We start from the raw sequence: 18931 nt of genomic DNA, 5'->3' as shown, positions 1-18931 counted from the left end.
GCCACAGCCAGCACAACTAGTTTCACTCCAGGCTGTAGGATCAGTCAAAGTCTTCATTAGAGTCAGGCAGCTGCTGCTACTGTATAATCCAGCGAGACAAAGCTTCCCTGACAAAGGTAAGGGGGCAGCACTGCCTAACACTCTGCAACACACACTGCTTAACATCACAGAACTGCTGGCACCACTCCAGCCTTTCGCTGTCGACTTGCACAAATGTTGCAGAGGTTTCAGCTAAATAAATTGCACTCTTCTATTTCTGCCAACAGGGTTTATATTAATTTGCAACTCCATATGCACCTCCTTTATTTCTCTAGTTTACATCCCTGTCACAGTCAAAAAAGAATTGTCAATAATTTCCAGACCACTCAGATCTGGACGGCACAAAATCAGGGTAAGCAAGAAGCTGTCTGTGATTCCTGGAATGTTACAGGATGAAACCAAAATGCCATTCATTGATGGTTTGGGTTTTTTGTTTGTTGTCCCCCAAGGGAGGGTGTTACTGCCTGTACCTACATCAACTCTGCCTTCTATACCATGCTGTATACATCAGGTAGCAAGACTGTACTTTCATAATCACAAACTGGAAGCTTGCTAATATAATTAATCCCAGTCTCCCTCATAGCTGAAGTGAATAAACACTTGGATGCTTATGTTAAATTCCAGCATGTGGCAACCAGATCCATATATTTCATATCATAGTCAAACCTGATAAACAAACTGAGTGAAAGGCATGATGTAATACAGCAATTAAAGGATTCTAAAATGAGCCAGATGATGCTCACAGCTGCAGCTCATTAATGAGGATAACAATGAATTAAAACTAGAGATTTTTTTATTCAAAGCAGCCAAATAACTCGCAGCAACATAAAAATTAAGTTTATGTGAATCTAGACCTGCAAAAGTGTGCGAGTCATAAGCAGTAATTAATCCTCACATGTTAGGGATTATACATAGGAAAATAGTATTTCTGCTCCAAGAAGCTGATAGTTGAAAAACTAATGTGAAATATGGAAAAAGTAATTTCCATGCTCAGAACTGTACCATGGCACTTGTGCTGAATGTGTCACATCTTGCTTTGAACTATCCTGCAGATCTCCATGGCTTTGCTGAATACCAAGACATTACTTACCCTGAGGGACAGTATCAGAGAAATTCAAGATCTGCATTTTGACAGGGTCAATATGGAAGCAGGGAAACTTAATCATGAAAGGACCTGTTTGGGTAGGATGGGGAGGTCAGTTTCCTAAACAAAAAGAAGGTGATTACAATGCTATTTCCCTATCTCATGGAGACTTTAAAACATTTAGCAGTTTTGCTCAGAACTATCTGGTTCTCATTTCTAAATAACATGTCATTAAAAAATCTTATCTGTTTCATGATTCCAGTTTTAAAAAGGGACAGAAAGGTTTTCCCATTTATAAGCAGGGCATATGGAGCCCACTGCAGTTCACAGAACTCCATAGACAATGTTTGAGTAGGAATAGGAAAACAAAAGAGAATGAACAGAGATTTCAGTGACAATTTGTACCTGCTGGGGAGGTAAGCACAGCATCTACAGCTTCTTCAGGAGGAAAAAACCAGCATACATGGTCTTTCTAATGTTATTAGCACGTAAGTATGGCAACAATTACCTCATATATCCCTATTTCTCCTTTTCATCTCTTTTGTGGTGGTTTTATTTAGTTTCCATTCTGAACTAAGTTTCCATTCAGCACTAAGCAAGTGAAGCAGTGACATCCCCTCATTCAGTGATATGCAAACGGTGCAACAGTCCATGGATGGAGTCAGTGAATGGAAGTGCCTTGCTCCTTCCCTATATTAGTGATCAGAGGTCATTTATTTTCCAGTTTTCACTGAATTTCAGCTCATTAGAACTGAGATTTTTCCTTTAACTAAGTGCACTGGAAACAACCTGGAGAAGTCATCATCTGTCTTTGTCCCAAAGACAGTACTGATTATCCTTAAAGGACATCTTGGAACAACTGCTGGATGGCAATGATAAACCATTGTAATGCAGTTTGACACAGTAGCTTATATACAGATGCTGAATCTGAATCTCCTTCCTCGCCTGCACATGCAAAACAGGCAAAACAATCCTATATAACTTGGTAAGTAGTTGATACTGCCAAAAAGTTTTATGGTGATTTTTAATAAAGTTGCTATGTGTTTGCTACTTTCATCCAGATGTCCTGTGAAAATACAAAGTTACTGATCCCTGCAAACACCTCAAATACTTTGCATGAAAAGTGTCCTTGTGTCACAATTCTTAGGAATGTGAGATAATGCACAGACGGGGTTGTCTCCCTCCATCCCACAATTTACAGCAACACAAAAACTCAGCATTCAGGCAGCACAAGGAGCTTCAAACAAATTGAGGAATCAGATCTCACTGGGTGGATTTATGCTGCCAAGCTGCTGCAAATCCCCTTCAGTATGCACTGCATAATGGTTTCCTGTTGTTGCACAGTGCAAGAAAATTAAAGAGGCATTAGAAGGAGCATGAAGTTACATCTCCAAGCTTTATTCTTTCACTTTTAGTTCACTCATTTCTCTCCCAACAACCTTTATAAAGGAACAAGACTGGAGGGAAGAAGAAATTGGACAGTCAGAAAAAAAACCCCAAAAACAAACCTTCAGGAAAAGATCCTAGATGCCATGCCAAGTACAGAAAAGAACCTTTGGCTTACTACTCCTCCTATTATTTTCCTTTCAAATAATGTCTATAGAAAAATCTCAGGGTTTTTCATTCTCATTTCTTTGCATACTGTCATTTGGGTTTTGTTTGGGGTTTTCTTTTTGTTTGGGGGTTTTATTTGTTTTGTTTTTTAATGGGCTCATCTCATCATACAATGTAGTTATTAAGGAGATAGGACAAAATAATTTTATTCATGAGATGAGGAAAAGCTATTTCAATGTGTAACATTGCTGATTATTACTATTCACACAACTTTCAAAAGTTGCCTTTTTTTTGTGAAATCAAGAGCCTTATAAAAGGAAAGGGTCTTAAGACCCCACCAACAGGTACTTAAAGTACTTCAATTCATACTTTGGTACATAATTTAGAGGACAGTGAAGTTAGAAGATCTTAAAACCAGTAAGGGTGGGAGTCATCTCTCTGGATTTTACATAGCTAATCTTTGAGATCTTGTACAGATCATTTATGCTCTGAGACTGTGGAGAAAAATTAGCAGCTAGAGATACTCCAGACTGTGATCAAACACACCCACTGTAGGCATCTGTCATTGCAAGAAATGAACTGTTTTCTGCAAGTGCCTCTCCCTCTCTCTCTTCCCACCCTCAGTGGCAATTCAGAGACCTGAAAGACCAAGGAGAATGCCACACCTAAATTTCAGATGGATAAGAGTCTGTTGAGAGGAACCCTGATTCACAGTTCTGTTTTCAAATGTGGGAAAAAATCTGGAGTCAGATGCACAGATACTGATGCCTGATGGATCCATTGTTCTCATTGTACAAGAAATATCTCAAGAAACAATCTGGCAAAACATCTAGAGACGCATTAATTCTGTGGTGACAGACTCACCTGATGATTTTATGGAAGAACTATAGGCAATCCCATTGTGCTGCTGATTATCACCAATTTCCAGAGTTGTAGTTATTACAGGCTTTGGCTTAAATTCACGCTTAGGCCGACTAGATGCTACATTTATTCTGTAACACAAAGAAGAGCAACAAGAGATTTACTTAAGAAGAAAGAAGGAAGAAATACTTACAGAAGTTAAGTTCAGGTTAAATGCTCTGCTGTTTGAAAGATGAAGTAAGAAAATCTTCTGCTGGTTCTGATTTTAGGCTTCTTTTGGTTATTTTGGGTTTTGGTTTTATGGCATTGGGGTTTTTGGTAGATTGGTATGTTTTGGGGGGGAGTGTGTGTTTTTTATTAAAAGCTGCTCAATTCTCATGCAATACTTAAATTTCAACAAATCCCTAATATATTTAATACTTTGGGTCCTGCTGACAAAGGCATAAAGCTTAACAGCCTGAGTTTGAGAAGTGATGAGCACCCACAGCTGCCACTGAGTTCAGCACAAGTTGCAGGAAGGAGCTCAACTGCAAATGGCATATGGAGAAACACATCCAGGACAGAGGCCAGGGACTGCATCTCACACATGGCCTTTTTATTAGGGAATACTGGAAAAAAAAAACATTTCACCAGCAAAACTGTCTAGTACCTCTTGCTGTGTGTGCCCCAGCTGAGAGCTCCTTGTCCCCTGGCCCCTCCAGCTGGGATGGCACAGGGTGTCTGCAGACTCAGCTGCCCCCATGCCAATGCTCACAGCCCCCACAGCCACCCTGAGCTGAAAGCCCCAAGCAGTTCTGACCCTGCCCACACCAGAGTGACACTCAGGTCTCTGGTTCTGAGTGACACATCAATGACAGCAGCATTTCTCTCTTTCCTTAGGCTGACACAACGTACCTGGGCCTTTCACATGTGTGTTAAGCACAGCTCTGTTCCTGGCCAGCTGGCTGGTTCCTTACTGTGCTGTAGAATTTTGTTATACCCCTTCATCTCAACAAAAACAGGCCAACTTCCAAGCAAATCCTCCAAAATACAACTCAAAGTATGCAAGTTGAAATAAACCTCTAAACTAAGGGAGGCTGTCCCCATTAACCACCACAGGTGGGAGAGACTGCACACACTCAGAGCTCCCTGGGCGGATCCTGTGTTACATTAAAGTCTCCCAGCACACCAAGAAGCTGCCAGGTGGCAGGGGTTTAAAGCCATGGAGCTCAGTCTGGCACAAGGCGCAGCAAATGTGCATCTGGGAGGTGGTGCTACAAGATTTCTTGCTTCAGTGACTTTCCAACGTTGAACCTCGGTTGCAAAAGAGGTTCAGCATTTTCTGAGGGGTTCTGTCTTACCGGTTTTGCAGCTTGCTCTGCAGGTCCTCCAAAATTTCTGTGGATTGTTTATGGTAATCTAGTGCTGCTTCTACAAATACAGCCAACTGGCTGACTTGTTCTACCTGAAAGACAGAGGAAAATAGTTGTAAGGGCTCTGCAGTACATTCAGCAGAAGGATAAACAAACAGATCATTTAAAACAGACCTGGTATCTCAGAAGACCACAGTACCTTGTAGAGGTTATTGGAAAAGAGCACATGTGATTCTATCAAGAAACTGCCAGTTGGAAACTGAACAAAACTGAGGTGTAACTTCAGTTCACTAACTCAGGGCTGGGTCCTTGAGTCATTTCCTTTCACAACGTGCAAATCCCTTCTGCTTTCAACTTCCAAGCCAGCTGTCTGTCAACACCCAAGCCCAAATAATTTCAAAGGACATGACCCCTCAGCAGGTGAAAGTGGAGCTTTTCTGATCAATGTTGGAAGAAGTTACCCTGTGACAGCTCTTATGACTCAGACTCATTAGTGTTTATTATCAATGTTTACAAAGTGCAGTTCTGAAATTATCTGGACTTACCTCACTAGATGGCAGCATTTATAAACTGGAAATGAAACATGATTTATCTACTTGGCCTTAAAACATATTAGCCAATCATTCAAAAATATGAATGATGAGGAAAGGGAGAATATGAAGGAGAAAGAAAGAAAAAATATTTTTATTCATGAAGTAACAAATAATCTCATTCCCCTAGCACAAGCTGAAAAGTTCAAGCTGTATGGGGTATGGAACAGCATCAGATATTTGTCTTCTTCAAGACAACATTAAGAAGACAGACCCCAAGAAGTCTGACATCTTTCCATTCCATCATGATGTCTTCAGACATTGGATCATAAGAAAATATCTGAGTAAACTTTCTACAAGTGTTTTATAGACCCATGGCAGTTTTGTCTTATACTTTGTCTGCTTTTACTCAGCTAAAAAGATCATTAAAAATTCTGCCAGGACTACAGGAGAGCCAAACACTGTCACACAGCACAAAGAAATGAAATGCAGAGAACCAAACCAACAGCTGAGACAATCCCACCACAGTCAGAAGAGAGTAATATAAACAGCTGAGGACAACACACAAAGTGCCTGGGGTTTGGATGTGTGGTCAGAGAAAATGGATAAAGAATTGTCCAAACAAGACAACTAAGAGCTAGGAGAAATATGGAGCTGTGGATTAGGAGAAGAGAGAGACTGGGAGAGCCAGAGAAACTTAAAGACTAAAAGCTGCTTAGGAAGATGAACCTGGGACTGGCTGTGTGGGAAAGGCAGGAAGATGGATCTGATAAGAAGTGAATGCAACAGTGTCAATGTGGGAGGTCTGGAGCTGGCTATGCAAAAACCTGAGAAAGGTGGGGACCAGGATTGAGCCTGGGAAAGGCACCTGGCAAGATGGCTGGGAACAAGAGCTCAGAGAATAGATTTCAGGGCAAGAAGACCAAGAAAGGGAGACACCTGGGGAACTGGAAAGGATCAGAAGGAAGTTATTGCACAGTTAAGATCTCCACAAACACAGTGAGACCATTTGGGGTTAGACAACAAGGCTGTAATGAGAAGTTTTGGGAGGACAGACAGACTGGGTCTGGAAGGGGAAAAGCACAGAGTTTTATTTAGACAGAAAAAACAAGAAATGGGTACCAAAAAATACTTCAGAGGGATATCCAGTTCACCCTCTCCCAAAGGCAGAAATTACTTACACTAGAATGCATAACTCATCTGTTTTCTAGCAGCTGAGCTAAACCAGTTGAATTCTTCCACTCTTTTATCCTTAGTTTGGTGCTCTGACTAATGATAAGCAGTACCTGAAACATTTCTCAGCTGTCCATGCAAGACAGAATTACTAAACACACATCCACTGCAACCAGGCAACTGGCAGAGCCTACAGTGGAACAGTGCTGAAATTGTTGATAAGAGCATTTTCCAGCTTTTGCTGCCCTCATTAACATACACTGGTAAAACAGCAAGAGGCTTAACTGCCTTACACTTTACACTGTTGTGACAAATGTGTCCCACTTACAAACAGCTCAGGAGCTACAGGCTGGTTTATAACTGCATGTGCATAGAGAGACAAGTTGCTTGCAGTTGAATCTTCCCACTTCACAGCTCCTCACTGTTGCAGTGTGCTCACAGAAGACAGCACATTTTTTACTTTGTGTGTTTTCTGTGATGCTGCATCTACAGGAGAAGACAAAACTGTGGAATAGACCCAAATAGGTCCAGCTCTCTTTTCCTACAATTCCATGATTACACAGGAGAAAGCACATCCCGCTATTCCTCTGTGTGTGGACAGAAGAGAGGATTATCCTGACTGGCCACAGCTGCTCCTTATTTAGACATAATTTCATTATGGACTTGGACTCTGAGCCAAAGTCCACATATCTGAGCCCAAGCCACAAACTCACTCTATGGACTTTGGAGAGCCAAAGAGTAATAGTAATGATTTTCCGAGGAAAAATCATTCAGAGACTCCACACCAGCAGGGAAGTTTTGACTGTAAGTGAGCTAAAATTCAGAAACCTCAGAGAGTACATGCCCTTGTTTATATTTTCAGCTGCAGCCTTGACTGCACCAATTGCCAGCCTTCACCCTCTCACTGACCAAACTGCATTTTACTCTCAGCTAGTCATACTTGGCTACTCTGTGGCCATCTTGTCCGAGTCACTGCATCTCCAGAAGAAATTCTTGAGTTCTCCCATTCTTTGCTGTGCATTATGTTCTTCTCTGACAGGGATTTAAAACTCTGAAGAGGCAGAGTTTCTGCTTTTAGACTTTACCTCCTGTCAAGCATGGAACTGGCTTTAACCAATCCCACACATTTGCCCCTCAAGGATGTACTGCAGCAAACAAAGATGCAGCACAGACTTACATCATTTTCTAAGAAATTGAACATGCTTCTTTCAGCCAGTTCCTTTGATTCTTCAAATTTTTCTACTGCTTGTTTAACTTCTTCATCCGGTATCTTTCCAAAACGCTTCTTTTTATAATCATAATCCAAGCGGCGCCCTTCCAGTTTCTTCAGGTGATGCTAAAAGAGAGAACATTTATGAGAAGGGCCAAATGGGACATGCCCAAACAAACACATAACAATCTCAGGAAATATCAGTGATGGATGCAAATATATGCAGATTTAAAGAAATACAAGGCTCAGAGACTTGTACAGTTCATCCTTTTGACCAGGCAGCACCAGGTAAGTGTAGGGCCACATACATGAATGAAATTTTAAATAAAGAGCCCTTTGGTAGCAGCCTTGATTTGCCTATTTTACACACCCACCTCATGGACTTCACTAAATGTGGATCAATATTGATTCTCTGAGCTGTGGAGAGAAGCAGGATCCAACTTAAATATTTGTGTGTTGCCATATTCTACATGTAATTCAATTTTACATCTTGAATTATCTGCAATGTGACAAGTAAAAGTTAAAGGGTTCTATTCCACTCATAAAGCAGTGCTCCAACAAATCTTGTATTCTTCCTGTCCTTGTTAGGTATCAACTTGACACATCTAGCTGATAAATCTACACAAGGTTTTCTGCTGCCAAAAATCCTGGGACTGACAGACTCACAGAATGGACTCAAAGTGACAGTACAAAATGCTCATTAAAACTAACATCAAACAATTTCCTTTCATCTGCTCAGAAGAACACAAGTGAAAACAGCCATGCTTCAAAGGAGACAGCTACAGACACTACTGCTATCTTTTTGCTATGCTTTCCACATTCATTTATGTGTAAACAAATAAAATAAGTTTCATTTCTGCATTTCATCAGGGTTTTAACTTGCTTATTACCTAAATCCATTGAAATCTACAAACTCAGACAAAGACTGCCTGGATTTCTTTGAATTGTCACATTGTAAACAAAAACACTGAAAAACTTAACTCTAAAGGTTAAGAATGTGTTCCTTAGTGTCCTGTATTTTTTCTTACAGTGGCATATGACACTTCAACATTTTATGACACTATTCAGATCATTCTGTGCTTGCCCTTTTTCAACAGCTGTATTCACTCTCCATTATAAACAGCTTTAGGCTGACAGAGATGGTAAGATAGGATAATCACTAGCAGTAAATCAGAGCTCACTCACATGTTCATAAGCATTAATAAAAATGTTCATTAAAATAAAACAGCAGAAAAATAAAGAATATATTTCTCTTCACTATGCTTGTACTGACTGTACAAGCAATATAGCAAATTGAGTAAGTTAGACAAAGGAGAAATAGTCTGGCATTGATTCTAAGCAGATTTTGTCACTGCTTTGCTAGAGAGAAAATCTATTACAACAAAATTTATTTACCCTATTGCTTTCAATAAAAATATCTCAGGGAACTAGGGTTGATTTGACTCTGATTATTGCTAAGTGAAGTTCTACTCTGGAAAACTTACCCCAATCTCTTTTAAATCTTTGTCCTGCAATAACTGTAGAGGATCAATAAAATTTTGTTTGACATTAATATCAAGAGAGTCCTTCACTTCTGCCATTTGTTTCATGCTCTCACCAGCATCCAGTAGTGCAAGGCCTGTGGTAAAGAATAGGCTTTTATATCTCAAGATATGTAAAAGCAAAAAAATTGTCTTTTAAAACAGATATTTCTAATAGGTATCTTTGTATCTACTGCAGTCCCTTGAAGAGTAAAAAAAGAAAATAATGCAAGTTGTGATTGTTCTCTATACAAAACTGGAACTAGAAAATTTTTGCTCTGAATTACATTTTGGGTTTTTGTTTTTCCCCAACAGATATCATGGGAAAAAAAAATTCTCCCAACTGTACACTGGTCATTACTAAACAAAAAAAAAAATCATCAATTGTTACTGTTTATTTCTTTCTACAATAATTTTCCCCTTAGTTTACTTCTCAAATTGAGTAGAGCCATCTTTATATAAAAGTTAAAAGAAATAAACTGCTTTTAAGAATCACTCTAAACTATTTAGGTTTGTTGACTTAGAAACTAAAACGCTTAATAATAGGGATGATCAGACAGCATCAGTAACAGTGTTACCAAACCCACCTGCAACAGAGGCAGACAAATGTGCAGGAACATTCTGCTTCTGAGCTGTACCAACCATCCCCTGATGCCTGCATTTAACCTTCCCTCTTACCTGCAGTGGCCAACTACACAGGCTATGTCAGTGAGTAATACTTTGCAAAGGACTTTATGCTGAAATATTGGCAGAGGAGATGCACCAACTCACCAAACATAGAATCATCGCCCAGCTCTCTGCCATACCGTATCATGCAGTCTCCCAGGAGTCCCTCTGTCTGGGGGTAGCCTGTGGTTTTAACTTGTCCTCTGATCTTTGACATAGTGTTCAGCATTCCCAGCTTGGCCCTGTATGCTAAGAGGGACATAGAAAAAGAAAAAAATAAAAAAAATGTTGATAAAACAGTTTTTAAACTTAACTATTTAAAGCAATAAATTATTTTACAAGCAAAGCCATGAAGCTCATCTCAGACTGGTGTTGTCAGTACCTCATAGTAGTAGTAGTACCTAATTTGAAATAAGATTCCATTCAACAATATAGGTCAAATGAAGCTAGTTTTTATTCCCAACTGAAAAAGCATCATTTCTTCAGGCAAATATTCACCAACACTCACATTCCTTTGAATAGTCCTGGTTGTGAGCTCCTTGATTCAAAACAGTGCAGAAAGCAATTGCAGGATACAAGCACAGCTAAAGCCTCTCCCACTTGCTTAGAAGAACTTTTCAGAACTCCACACAGAAACCTCACAATGATAACCTAATCAGCTTTTATTTACCTAAAATTAATTCCAAGTAATAAAACAGTGTTCATCAAAATCCAACATCTATTGTTCTTATCCTACCTGGATTTGGCTGAAGATACTCTGTGGATTTGGACAGAAGCTCAGTTACAGCTTTATTAGTAACATCAATTTTCTGAAAAAGAAAAGTAAATTTACTATAAACATTAAAAAATACACAGAAAGACAAGGGCAATTTAAAAAAAAAAAAACCTACGTACCAATTGTAAAAGCAGAAACTGGCACAAACATTGTTTAATTTGCAGCACAACTCACCCGTGGATAGCAAACATGCCAATTTCATGTACATTTCAGAACATGGATTTAAACTAAAAGATACAATCTCTTACCAGGAGAAAATATGGGCCCAGTAGTCAGGTTTTTAATCGTTAATTTTATCAGATGCAAAGGCTTTGTGATACTTACAAAGCCTCACTAACACCACAGACTTATCTAAAGTCCCACACAGCCAGGGGAAGGCTCCTCCTGATGCTCTGCACCCTTCTTGGAGGAATTTCTCTTCACTGTCGAGAGGTGTCAGTGGAACCCGATTCAGCCTTTGTGGATGTCTCTTCTCCCTTGGCTGAGCTGACAAGGCTCAAGAGCAAATTTGCATTTATCCTTTTATCTTTCTGTTTGCAAGCACATTACAGGGTTTCCTCCCCCAGGTAAATCTACAATACCATTCAACCATTTGAAACTTGAAATACTTCTGATTCTACAATAGCTTAATATTGAAAAACATAATGTGACTTTTCTTACCCTTTCCATCTCTTGAAATTCCTCATCTAACTTTGTTCCTTCTGCTCCACTTATTTTTTCACTGAATAGCTGTAAAAAAAACCAAATTTAATACACAAAAAGTATTGCTATTTAATGACAGGAATTGGCTTGTTACAGAAATTTACTTTTTACTCTGAGAGTTACAGGAATTGACTCCAGATCAGAAAATAGCCAGCATCCATTTGAGGTAACTATGCAGGACAAAATTAAACTGTCTTAGAAATGAAGCTCTCCCTTCAAGAGAGAGACAAGGGTACCTGATACAAATTTAGGACACGCAAACAAAAAAATGCTTTCTCATGCTTCAAGAGTTTGTAGCCTACAGGCATGACCTACACTGCAGATTTCGGCACAGGGACCAGAGTCTGACTGCAGGTAAATCCACAGTAACTTTCAAGTGTGTCTCTGCAGCTTTGTACTTCTGAGTGCCTTCTGGCCCTGTGTGCCAGTAGGTTCAGGGATGTGACTCCCATTCCTGCTGCTGGAGTTGTGTGCAATTCTGTGGAAGGAACAGACTTGTGAAAAATGCTTCACTGTGGCTCACCAGTGAGACTGAGCACCTTTATGATCAAAACAAGAATTGCCAGGTGCTCTTCAAAAACTCAAACCAGCAGTTTCACATCTATTTCAGTAAACCTTCTGAAAAGGCTAAAAGTTAACCAACTTTTGTCTAAAAACTCCAGGCTGTCAGACCTGACTGTGGTCCTCACTAAGTAAATCATGGCCAGGAATAAGCCTCTGAGCAGAACTCAGCCATCTGCTTCTTGCAGTGCATGGTACCTGCACTGTGACAACATGAAAAAGAAGCCAGATCCTCAGGCAGTGTGAAACAGCCTTTGAAAGCATCTCTCCACTACGACAGTGATTTAACACATATTCAGCATTAAATTCCTTCAAAAATACCTAACAGTTCTTTGTTTTAATTGGCTTTTATTACTGAAACTGTAACAGCATAATATGAAATCCAGGCCTAGCTCACTGACTGCTGCTGGTCACCAAACCAGTCCCCAATAAAGTGTTTTGTTTGTCCTCGGCACTTTCTAAAAGGGAATTCATCTCACTGAATTAGAAGGGCCTTGGGGACTTGCATAACCTGAAAATGGGTCAGGGCTGTCAGCAGTGCAATGGTTCCCTGTTCTCGGTCACCGCCTGCACGGCACAGGTGCGGGGGGAGGACACTGCCCTGCCAAAAACCAGCAAGGAGCTGATGAAGCAGAGCTGGGAGCTCAGCAGTGGCTGACCTTGCATCAATATCACTGCTACCACACGGAGAGCAGTCCTGCTTAAGGGAAAATGTGAGTTCAAAGAGAGACGTACAGCTAATTATTTCTACTGGCTTTACAGCAGCACTCGCAATCTTCATGCTTAATATGCCAAGCAGCACACACACTTGTCAGGATCATTTCTCTTCCAAAGCACTGACAGAACAAACACAAAAGCAGATAAAACAGATGGAAAAGCCCAAGTACCAGTGAGTTCCTGTAGGTCATCATCTTGCTGCTGTAAGACATGACAGCAGAGGAGTGACCTGAGGTTACACACGGAGCAGGACCCTGCCCTGGTCTCTGCAGGAATGTCTGAGGAGTCCTTCAGCAGACAGAGAAAGGTACATGACAAGGCTGCATGAAAAGCAACAATTCCTGCCAGGAGTTCTGCAGCTCTTCCACAATAACAGTTTCTGTCTCCTTTCACTGTTAATTCCAAAAATAATCAATGCCATTTTCCACAGCCTCACACATGTCTTCTTTCTCCAGCAGGCAAGGAAGAGATCTGTGGTTTCCAAAAACCCTTTTCAAAGGCTGAGTGCAGTGGGGGAGTTACCCTTCTCAGGCTTAAGTTGCAAAACCCACATTCAGTAGCAGCCCATAGCTGTCCCATTACAGATAATCCGTTTATATGCTGGTGAAAAATAAACCTAATGAAGTAACATGATTGTTTGACTGTCAAAGTGTAATCAATAATAAAATTCTAAATCTATTTTACAGTGACTTGTGTATGCAACTCTTCAGAGCCAGCCATGGGATCTGCAGACACTATTTCATACAGACTCTGAGGTCAACCTTACACACAACTACACCTGGGGAAAAAAGTACTGATCATAAGAAAAGTAATTTTGTTAAAAAGCTTTCCCAGTTCTATGCAACCATTAATGATACTTCAATTTGTAGCCCAAGGACACACTTCTTCAATGGTATTTACCCTGAGCTCTAATGGCCTTTGAAAAACGACACTCCATAAAGAATGATTCCTTAAAGTCTGTAAAAACTGGTATAAAGTTCTAATGGTTATAATTAAATTTTACATCTCTACAGCTTATTTCATATTGGTATAATTTGGAATAACTGTATTAGTCTCGCATTTAGCAACAAAAAAGCTTTTGTTCTGATCATACTGAATTTAGGAGTTGTAAAATGAGTATCACCCTTCTCACAATTAAAAGTCACAGGATACCCAATTAATTATTGAAAATGGATGCACAAAGGAGACAACTGCTGAGTTTTAGTTCCCTGACTATTTGCTGAGCATCATTTACATGCTTTATATCAAGCTGCAAAATGCTTTGGACATAAATAGAGGATGCCCAGCTGAGGGGCTGTGTAGTTACGTGGCAATATCTGTCAGGCTTTACGAGCCACCTCATCAAAGACAGAACTGCTGCCATCACACACGGCAAGGACTCCGAGGGACCTTGGAATTTCTTCTACAAGAAGAATCCTTCACCTCCAAATTCAGAATGTGGGCAACATGGATTCAGCACCATTTGACTAGACAGGACCACAACTCATGTCTGTGAAAAAACCAGTTCCCCCAGGGAGGCCAGCACCCCTTTCCTGTTCCACTGCAGGTCAGAAGCGAAAGCCTGTCACTAGTCCTGTTTCTGGTGAAGGTAACTAGCCTTCCTCTGGATCAAAACCTACACTCAGAGAACAGCCCTGCATTAGGACAGATTTCTTCCTCTCTGTTCAACTTCCTCCATCACACATGTTACAGTTAGTGAGAGAAAGAAAAAAGCAACAAATCTTAATTATGAACACAAAAATATTTTCAAATCAGCCATTTGTATTATCACCTCTCATCTGAAGTTACACACCATAGAAAACTACCTTCAATGGTAAAACTTGCATGCTCTATATAAGACCTTTTTGCCTGAAGAAACATTGCAGTTTGTACACAAATGCTCCTTGTTTGTTATTTCTTGCTAGATCCTACTGGTTTTCTTAAATTGAAAAATTAAATATGATGCTGTATTATAAACAATGTAAAAGTCTCTGGTGGGCTTATGTAGAATTTTATATGGAAAAAAAAGTGCAATAAAACAAATAGGTTTTGAAAGAAACCCCCCCAGATATTATGATTTCTATTTTAGTTATGTATATCCAGCTACAATTCAGAATATAACCTGCAATTTCGTTACAATCTTCAAAGACTAAACATTTATCTGCTAAGGCATTTATATTCTAAGAAATTCTTGAAAAAAAGATTTTTTCTATAAATCTAATATTCAGATTCTTTTTCTCATTATATTTCTTTATTAGTCTATTATTTTTCAGATAATATAATTTTCCTTTTGATGTCTTTTGTTATGATGAAGTATTGCCTCAACCCTGGCAGTGTTCAAAACCTGGAGAAGGCCTTGAGTAATCTGGTCTAGGAGGAGGTAACCCTGTCCATGGCAGGGGTTTTGGGACTGGATGATCTTTAAGGTCCATTCCAGCTCCTTATCACTCTGATTTCATGAACACAGCAATGAGCTGTCCATACTTTAAAGTCTACAGCTCACCAAAACTCTAAACTAAAAACATCTCAAGATTTAAAATAAAAATACTGAAAAGTTATGTTAAAAATATTAAGATTTATCCCTATTGCACAGGAATAGTACATTTCCCCGTTGTTGTTTGGATTATGACAAACAAGCTTCAGAAAAATGCCATATTTTACTAATGTTTTGTACAGCATATCCACTGAATTACACTAGGTTTTCATATTCCACTATAGAAGGTTACTGAATATAAGAAGCTGCCAAAAATATCCCAGATCAACAGAGAGCTGATAAAACTCTCAAAACAATTACCCTATTTTTTTTTAATATATCCACTGGGTATTTTATAATACAAGTCAATGGGATTCTTGCCAGCCAATACTTGCACACATGCTCTGACCTTCTGTTTCACTTGTTTTGCCCTTCTTTTGCAACACTTTAACTAGGATTGAACCATCACAGTTCTTTTGTTGTTATTCAGCTACTGTTGAGAGAAGTGGCTGGCCAGCAAAACTCTCTTGTACATACCTGTCCAGGAAATCAGCTCATGTTATTTAAAGGCTGAATAAAAGGTATCATATTCTATTAAAGGCTTAAGAGCTTTTAATGACTCTTTAACAAGTTACAGCATTTATTTTGTTCTGAAGGACTAGCTGCTGAAATTATCTGTTGAAACTTTAATGGGAGAGAAAATTCCTACATTTGTCATAAATATGCACGCTGTCAAACCCATGAGGCAAAACCTAGATTTTTTTATTCTGACAAAAAAGCCAAGGCTATGAAAAGATTTTAAATTTATTTCCCTCTCTCTCTAAAAAGGAAGCAAGCAATCAACTGGGAAAATGGATAGATTCATCCCAAAGTTAACACACGGAGAGCCAGGAAATAATGTAACTGCATGGCTACATTTCCCATAGAAACAGAACTGGGCCAAACTGCACAAATGCATTAAATACATTCTAAATACAGTACTTAGTACAAAATACTGCATTCCAGTACGGTTAACACACAATAGTTATGCTTCTCTTAATAAATCATCCAAAGTTCCAGCGATTTCCCTGCAGCCATGTAAGTGTTTGATTTGGTTTAATGCAACGTGACAATACTAACAGCTTTCTCAAGGATCTTATTTAAACCTATAATAAACAAAGGGAAGAGTAAGGTGCCTGGCAGGACAAAGTTGAATCTCCTTGCAGTATTCAAATCCTGAGGGGAGGGAGAGATTTTCTTCTTTGTCCTCTTCCAGGATGTTCTATCAGATTAGAGACAAACACTTTAGCCTCTTTTCTAGATCAAAAGTAGTTTAACCTCAAATATCTGTAATTCTCTGTTTTGTGCTTCCAAATTCTACTACAATGCTATGCATATTACTTGTTTTTCTTCTTTCTTGATTCTTGTATTTCATATAAATTGCCAACTCCCACGCACAAAAAAAAAAAAAAAAAAAGGTTACCACTAGTTCATGTATTGCAGACCACCAAGATCTTGATCCACAACACAGCTTAATGTCTTGCATCTTAGTAAATATTTAAAGGAATACACACTGGCAGAGCCAGCTGCACAAAGCTCGCCACCATGATAGAAAACTACTCCTTAAAAAAATGAATATTCTTCTTTACTAATTAGGTGATTGGGCAGCTATTAGGCATCCCTGTGATTGATTCCTAGAGATTTTCTAAAGGTCTGGATGCTCAGAAGAAAAAGCAGTGCCCCACACTGAGGAACTGGACTAAGATACACATTTTCAAATTCAGATCTAAACAAAAGACTAAAGAAACACAGTACTTGTCTCTTGGGTACAAAATAATCTCCAAATGAAAATGGCAATATATACCTAAATAGATATTTTCTCCTAAAATACAACAATAAAGAAAAAACCAAACTATGCAAGTGTACTTGGACCTCTCCTTTTAATTAAACTGACATAGCTCATTCTATCCTAATGCTTTGGAGAAAATACATATCCCTCATTTTAGATGCTAAGCACTCAACAACGGCAGGAACTCTGGAGTTACCTCAGTACCTTGTGTTTTCAAAGGAAACAAAAATTCTCTTGCTCTGATGTACTTTAAAGAAAAAAGATTTATTCTACCCTCCAAAATAAATAGAGGGTCTACTACAAAGTGCAGATGTTTCTGTCACGCAGACACAGAGCACTCTGGCTCACCTCCAGCAAATCATTTAAGTTCATCCTCAGTAGGTGCTAAAGTGCTTTTCTGGATGGAGCCCTGAGTGCTCAGCACCTCCCAGTCTCAAGCTCAGAGGGTCATCACCTTTACATGAAGCATTTTGGAACTTTTTCTTCAACTAAACTTTCAGCTAACAGTGGCACACGTTTCCACAAAGCATTTGGTAAAATGGTACAAAAGATTTCTGACAGCAGCAGCGGAATTTGTTGGTTTTTTGTTTGGGGTTTTTTTTTTTTTTTTTTTTTTTTTTTTTTTTTAATTACTCAAGCAGCTGAATTGGGTTCTACTGCTATTTAATCAAAATTATGGTGTGCAAGAAGCTGTGCCCTAGAAGTCAAATACTTGTTATTGCTCCCATGGCTGCATAAGTGCTATAAAATATCTCTGCATTTAACAATGCGTGTACAAAGGTATTTAAGAAAGCGCAGCTTTCTCTTTTGGTAACGGTTCATACATAATTATAAAACATAATAACATTCTGGAATTCATGCGAGACATGATTAAAAATTATAATCACACTGAGGATACAAAATTCAAGCAGCATTCTGTCAGTACCCATGGCAGAGTACACTTCTACAGAAATTCATGGAAACAAAGAAGTACTGCATAAAACTGATGATTCACCCATAATTCACTACCTACAACAAGCAGCTGAACCAGAACTCCAGAAAACTACACCCATAGCCACAGGAATTCACATCCTAATGTTTGACCGAAAATGTCTATTCTCAGATATTTAAAGTAGAAACATAAAGAACCGTATGTAGGACATGCTTATACTTCAAAGACACCTCGTGACTATGCTCACACTATCAACTTCCTTAGGGATTTCTGATGGACCCAATAGTAAATCTTGTCCCTGCAGCCAACAAAATTAAAATACCAAAAATATTACTATTTTTGTAAAATATTAAGGATTTAAAATATATGTAGAAAAATGTGCTACATTTAAAGGCACACCAAGATAACTATTAAAATATTTTTAATATATTTTCTAATGTTAAAAATTTCATACAACTTATGAAATATAAAATCTAAGCCCCATCTCATTTTTCAAAGCCCAGTTTTTGGTAGGAAATCCCTTTACACACACCAAAAAACCCCAAAAATACAAACCCAAAAAACCCCCAGGCCACCTAAAGGACACCAGAAATCCCTTGAGGGCCTGTTTCCCAAGAAGGAAAACATACTTTTCCTACCAAGAGATCTCTGAATCATACGAACAAAGTTTAAAAAATGCATGAGATTACTGCCACAGTGTTTATATTCACAAAGAACATTCCTGTCTCGCTAATATTTATCAACCCACTACTTTGTTACTTGTAACTTCTCAGGCAAACAGGTGCAACAAGATCAAAGATTATTTTTCAGAAGACAGATGAACCGAGTTACACAAGGATATGCCCCCTAGAGAGGAATAGAAGAGAAAGGTGTTTGTGACACGGCTTGCCTGGGAAGGGGGATCCAAGGGTACCCCCAAACACCTCTTTCCCACATGGAGATGTCCTGGGAGCTGCCAGGGGAACACGAGCTCAGC

General features: G+C 39.1%; 1 protein-coding gene across 4 annotated transcripts in view; it reads right to left on the bottom strand.

Moving 5' to 3' along the window:
- Nucleotides 1-18931, bottom strand: part of SH3GL3 (SH3 domain containing GRB2 like 3, endophilin A3) — a 56344-nt gene that overhangs the window by 2343 nt on the left and 35070 nt on the right. For 3 of the 4 annotated variants that reach the window (XM_072934143.1, XM_032750281.3, XM_002199124.6), the window contains 7 exons: nt 11425-11493; nt 10726-10798; nt 10095-10238; nt 9288-9421; nt 7771-7929; nt 4879-4982; nt 3542-3669 (listed from right to left, as the gene is read on the bottom strand). In XM_072934143.1, coding sequence (XP_072790244.1) covers nt 3542-3669; nt 4879-4982; nt 7771-7929; nt 9288-9421; nt 10095-10238; nt 10726-10798; nt 11425-11433 — 751 coding nt within the window. In that variant the 5' untranslated portion in view covers nt 11434-11493. Of the gene's footprint in view, nt 1-1106; nt 1214-3541; nt 3670-4878; nt 4983-7770; nt 7930-9287; nt 9422-10094; nt 10239-10725; nt 10799-11424; nt 11494-18931 lie in introns of those variants that run through there. The other variant, XM_032750285.3, reaches the window with a different exon arrangement.

Source organism: Taeniopygia guttata, chromosome 10, assembly GCF_048771995.1.
Source record: "Taeniopygia guttata chromosome 10, bTaeGut7.mat, whole genome shotgun sequence".
Taxonomy (NCBI): domain Eukaryota; kingdom Metazoa; phylum Chordata; class Aves; order Passeriformes; family Estrildidae; genus Taeniopygia; species Taeniopygia guttata.
Note: the sequence above shows the minus strand (reverse complement) of the source record. Positions and strands in the feature narration are given on the sequence as shown.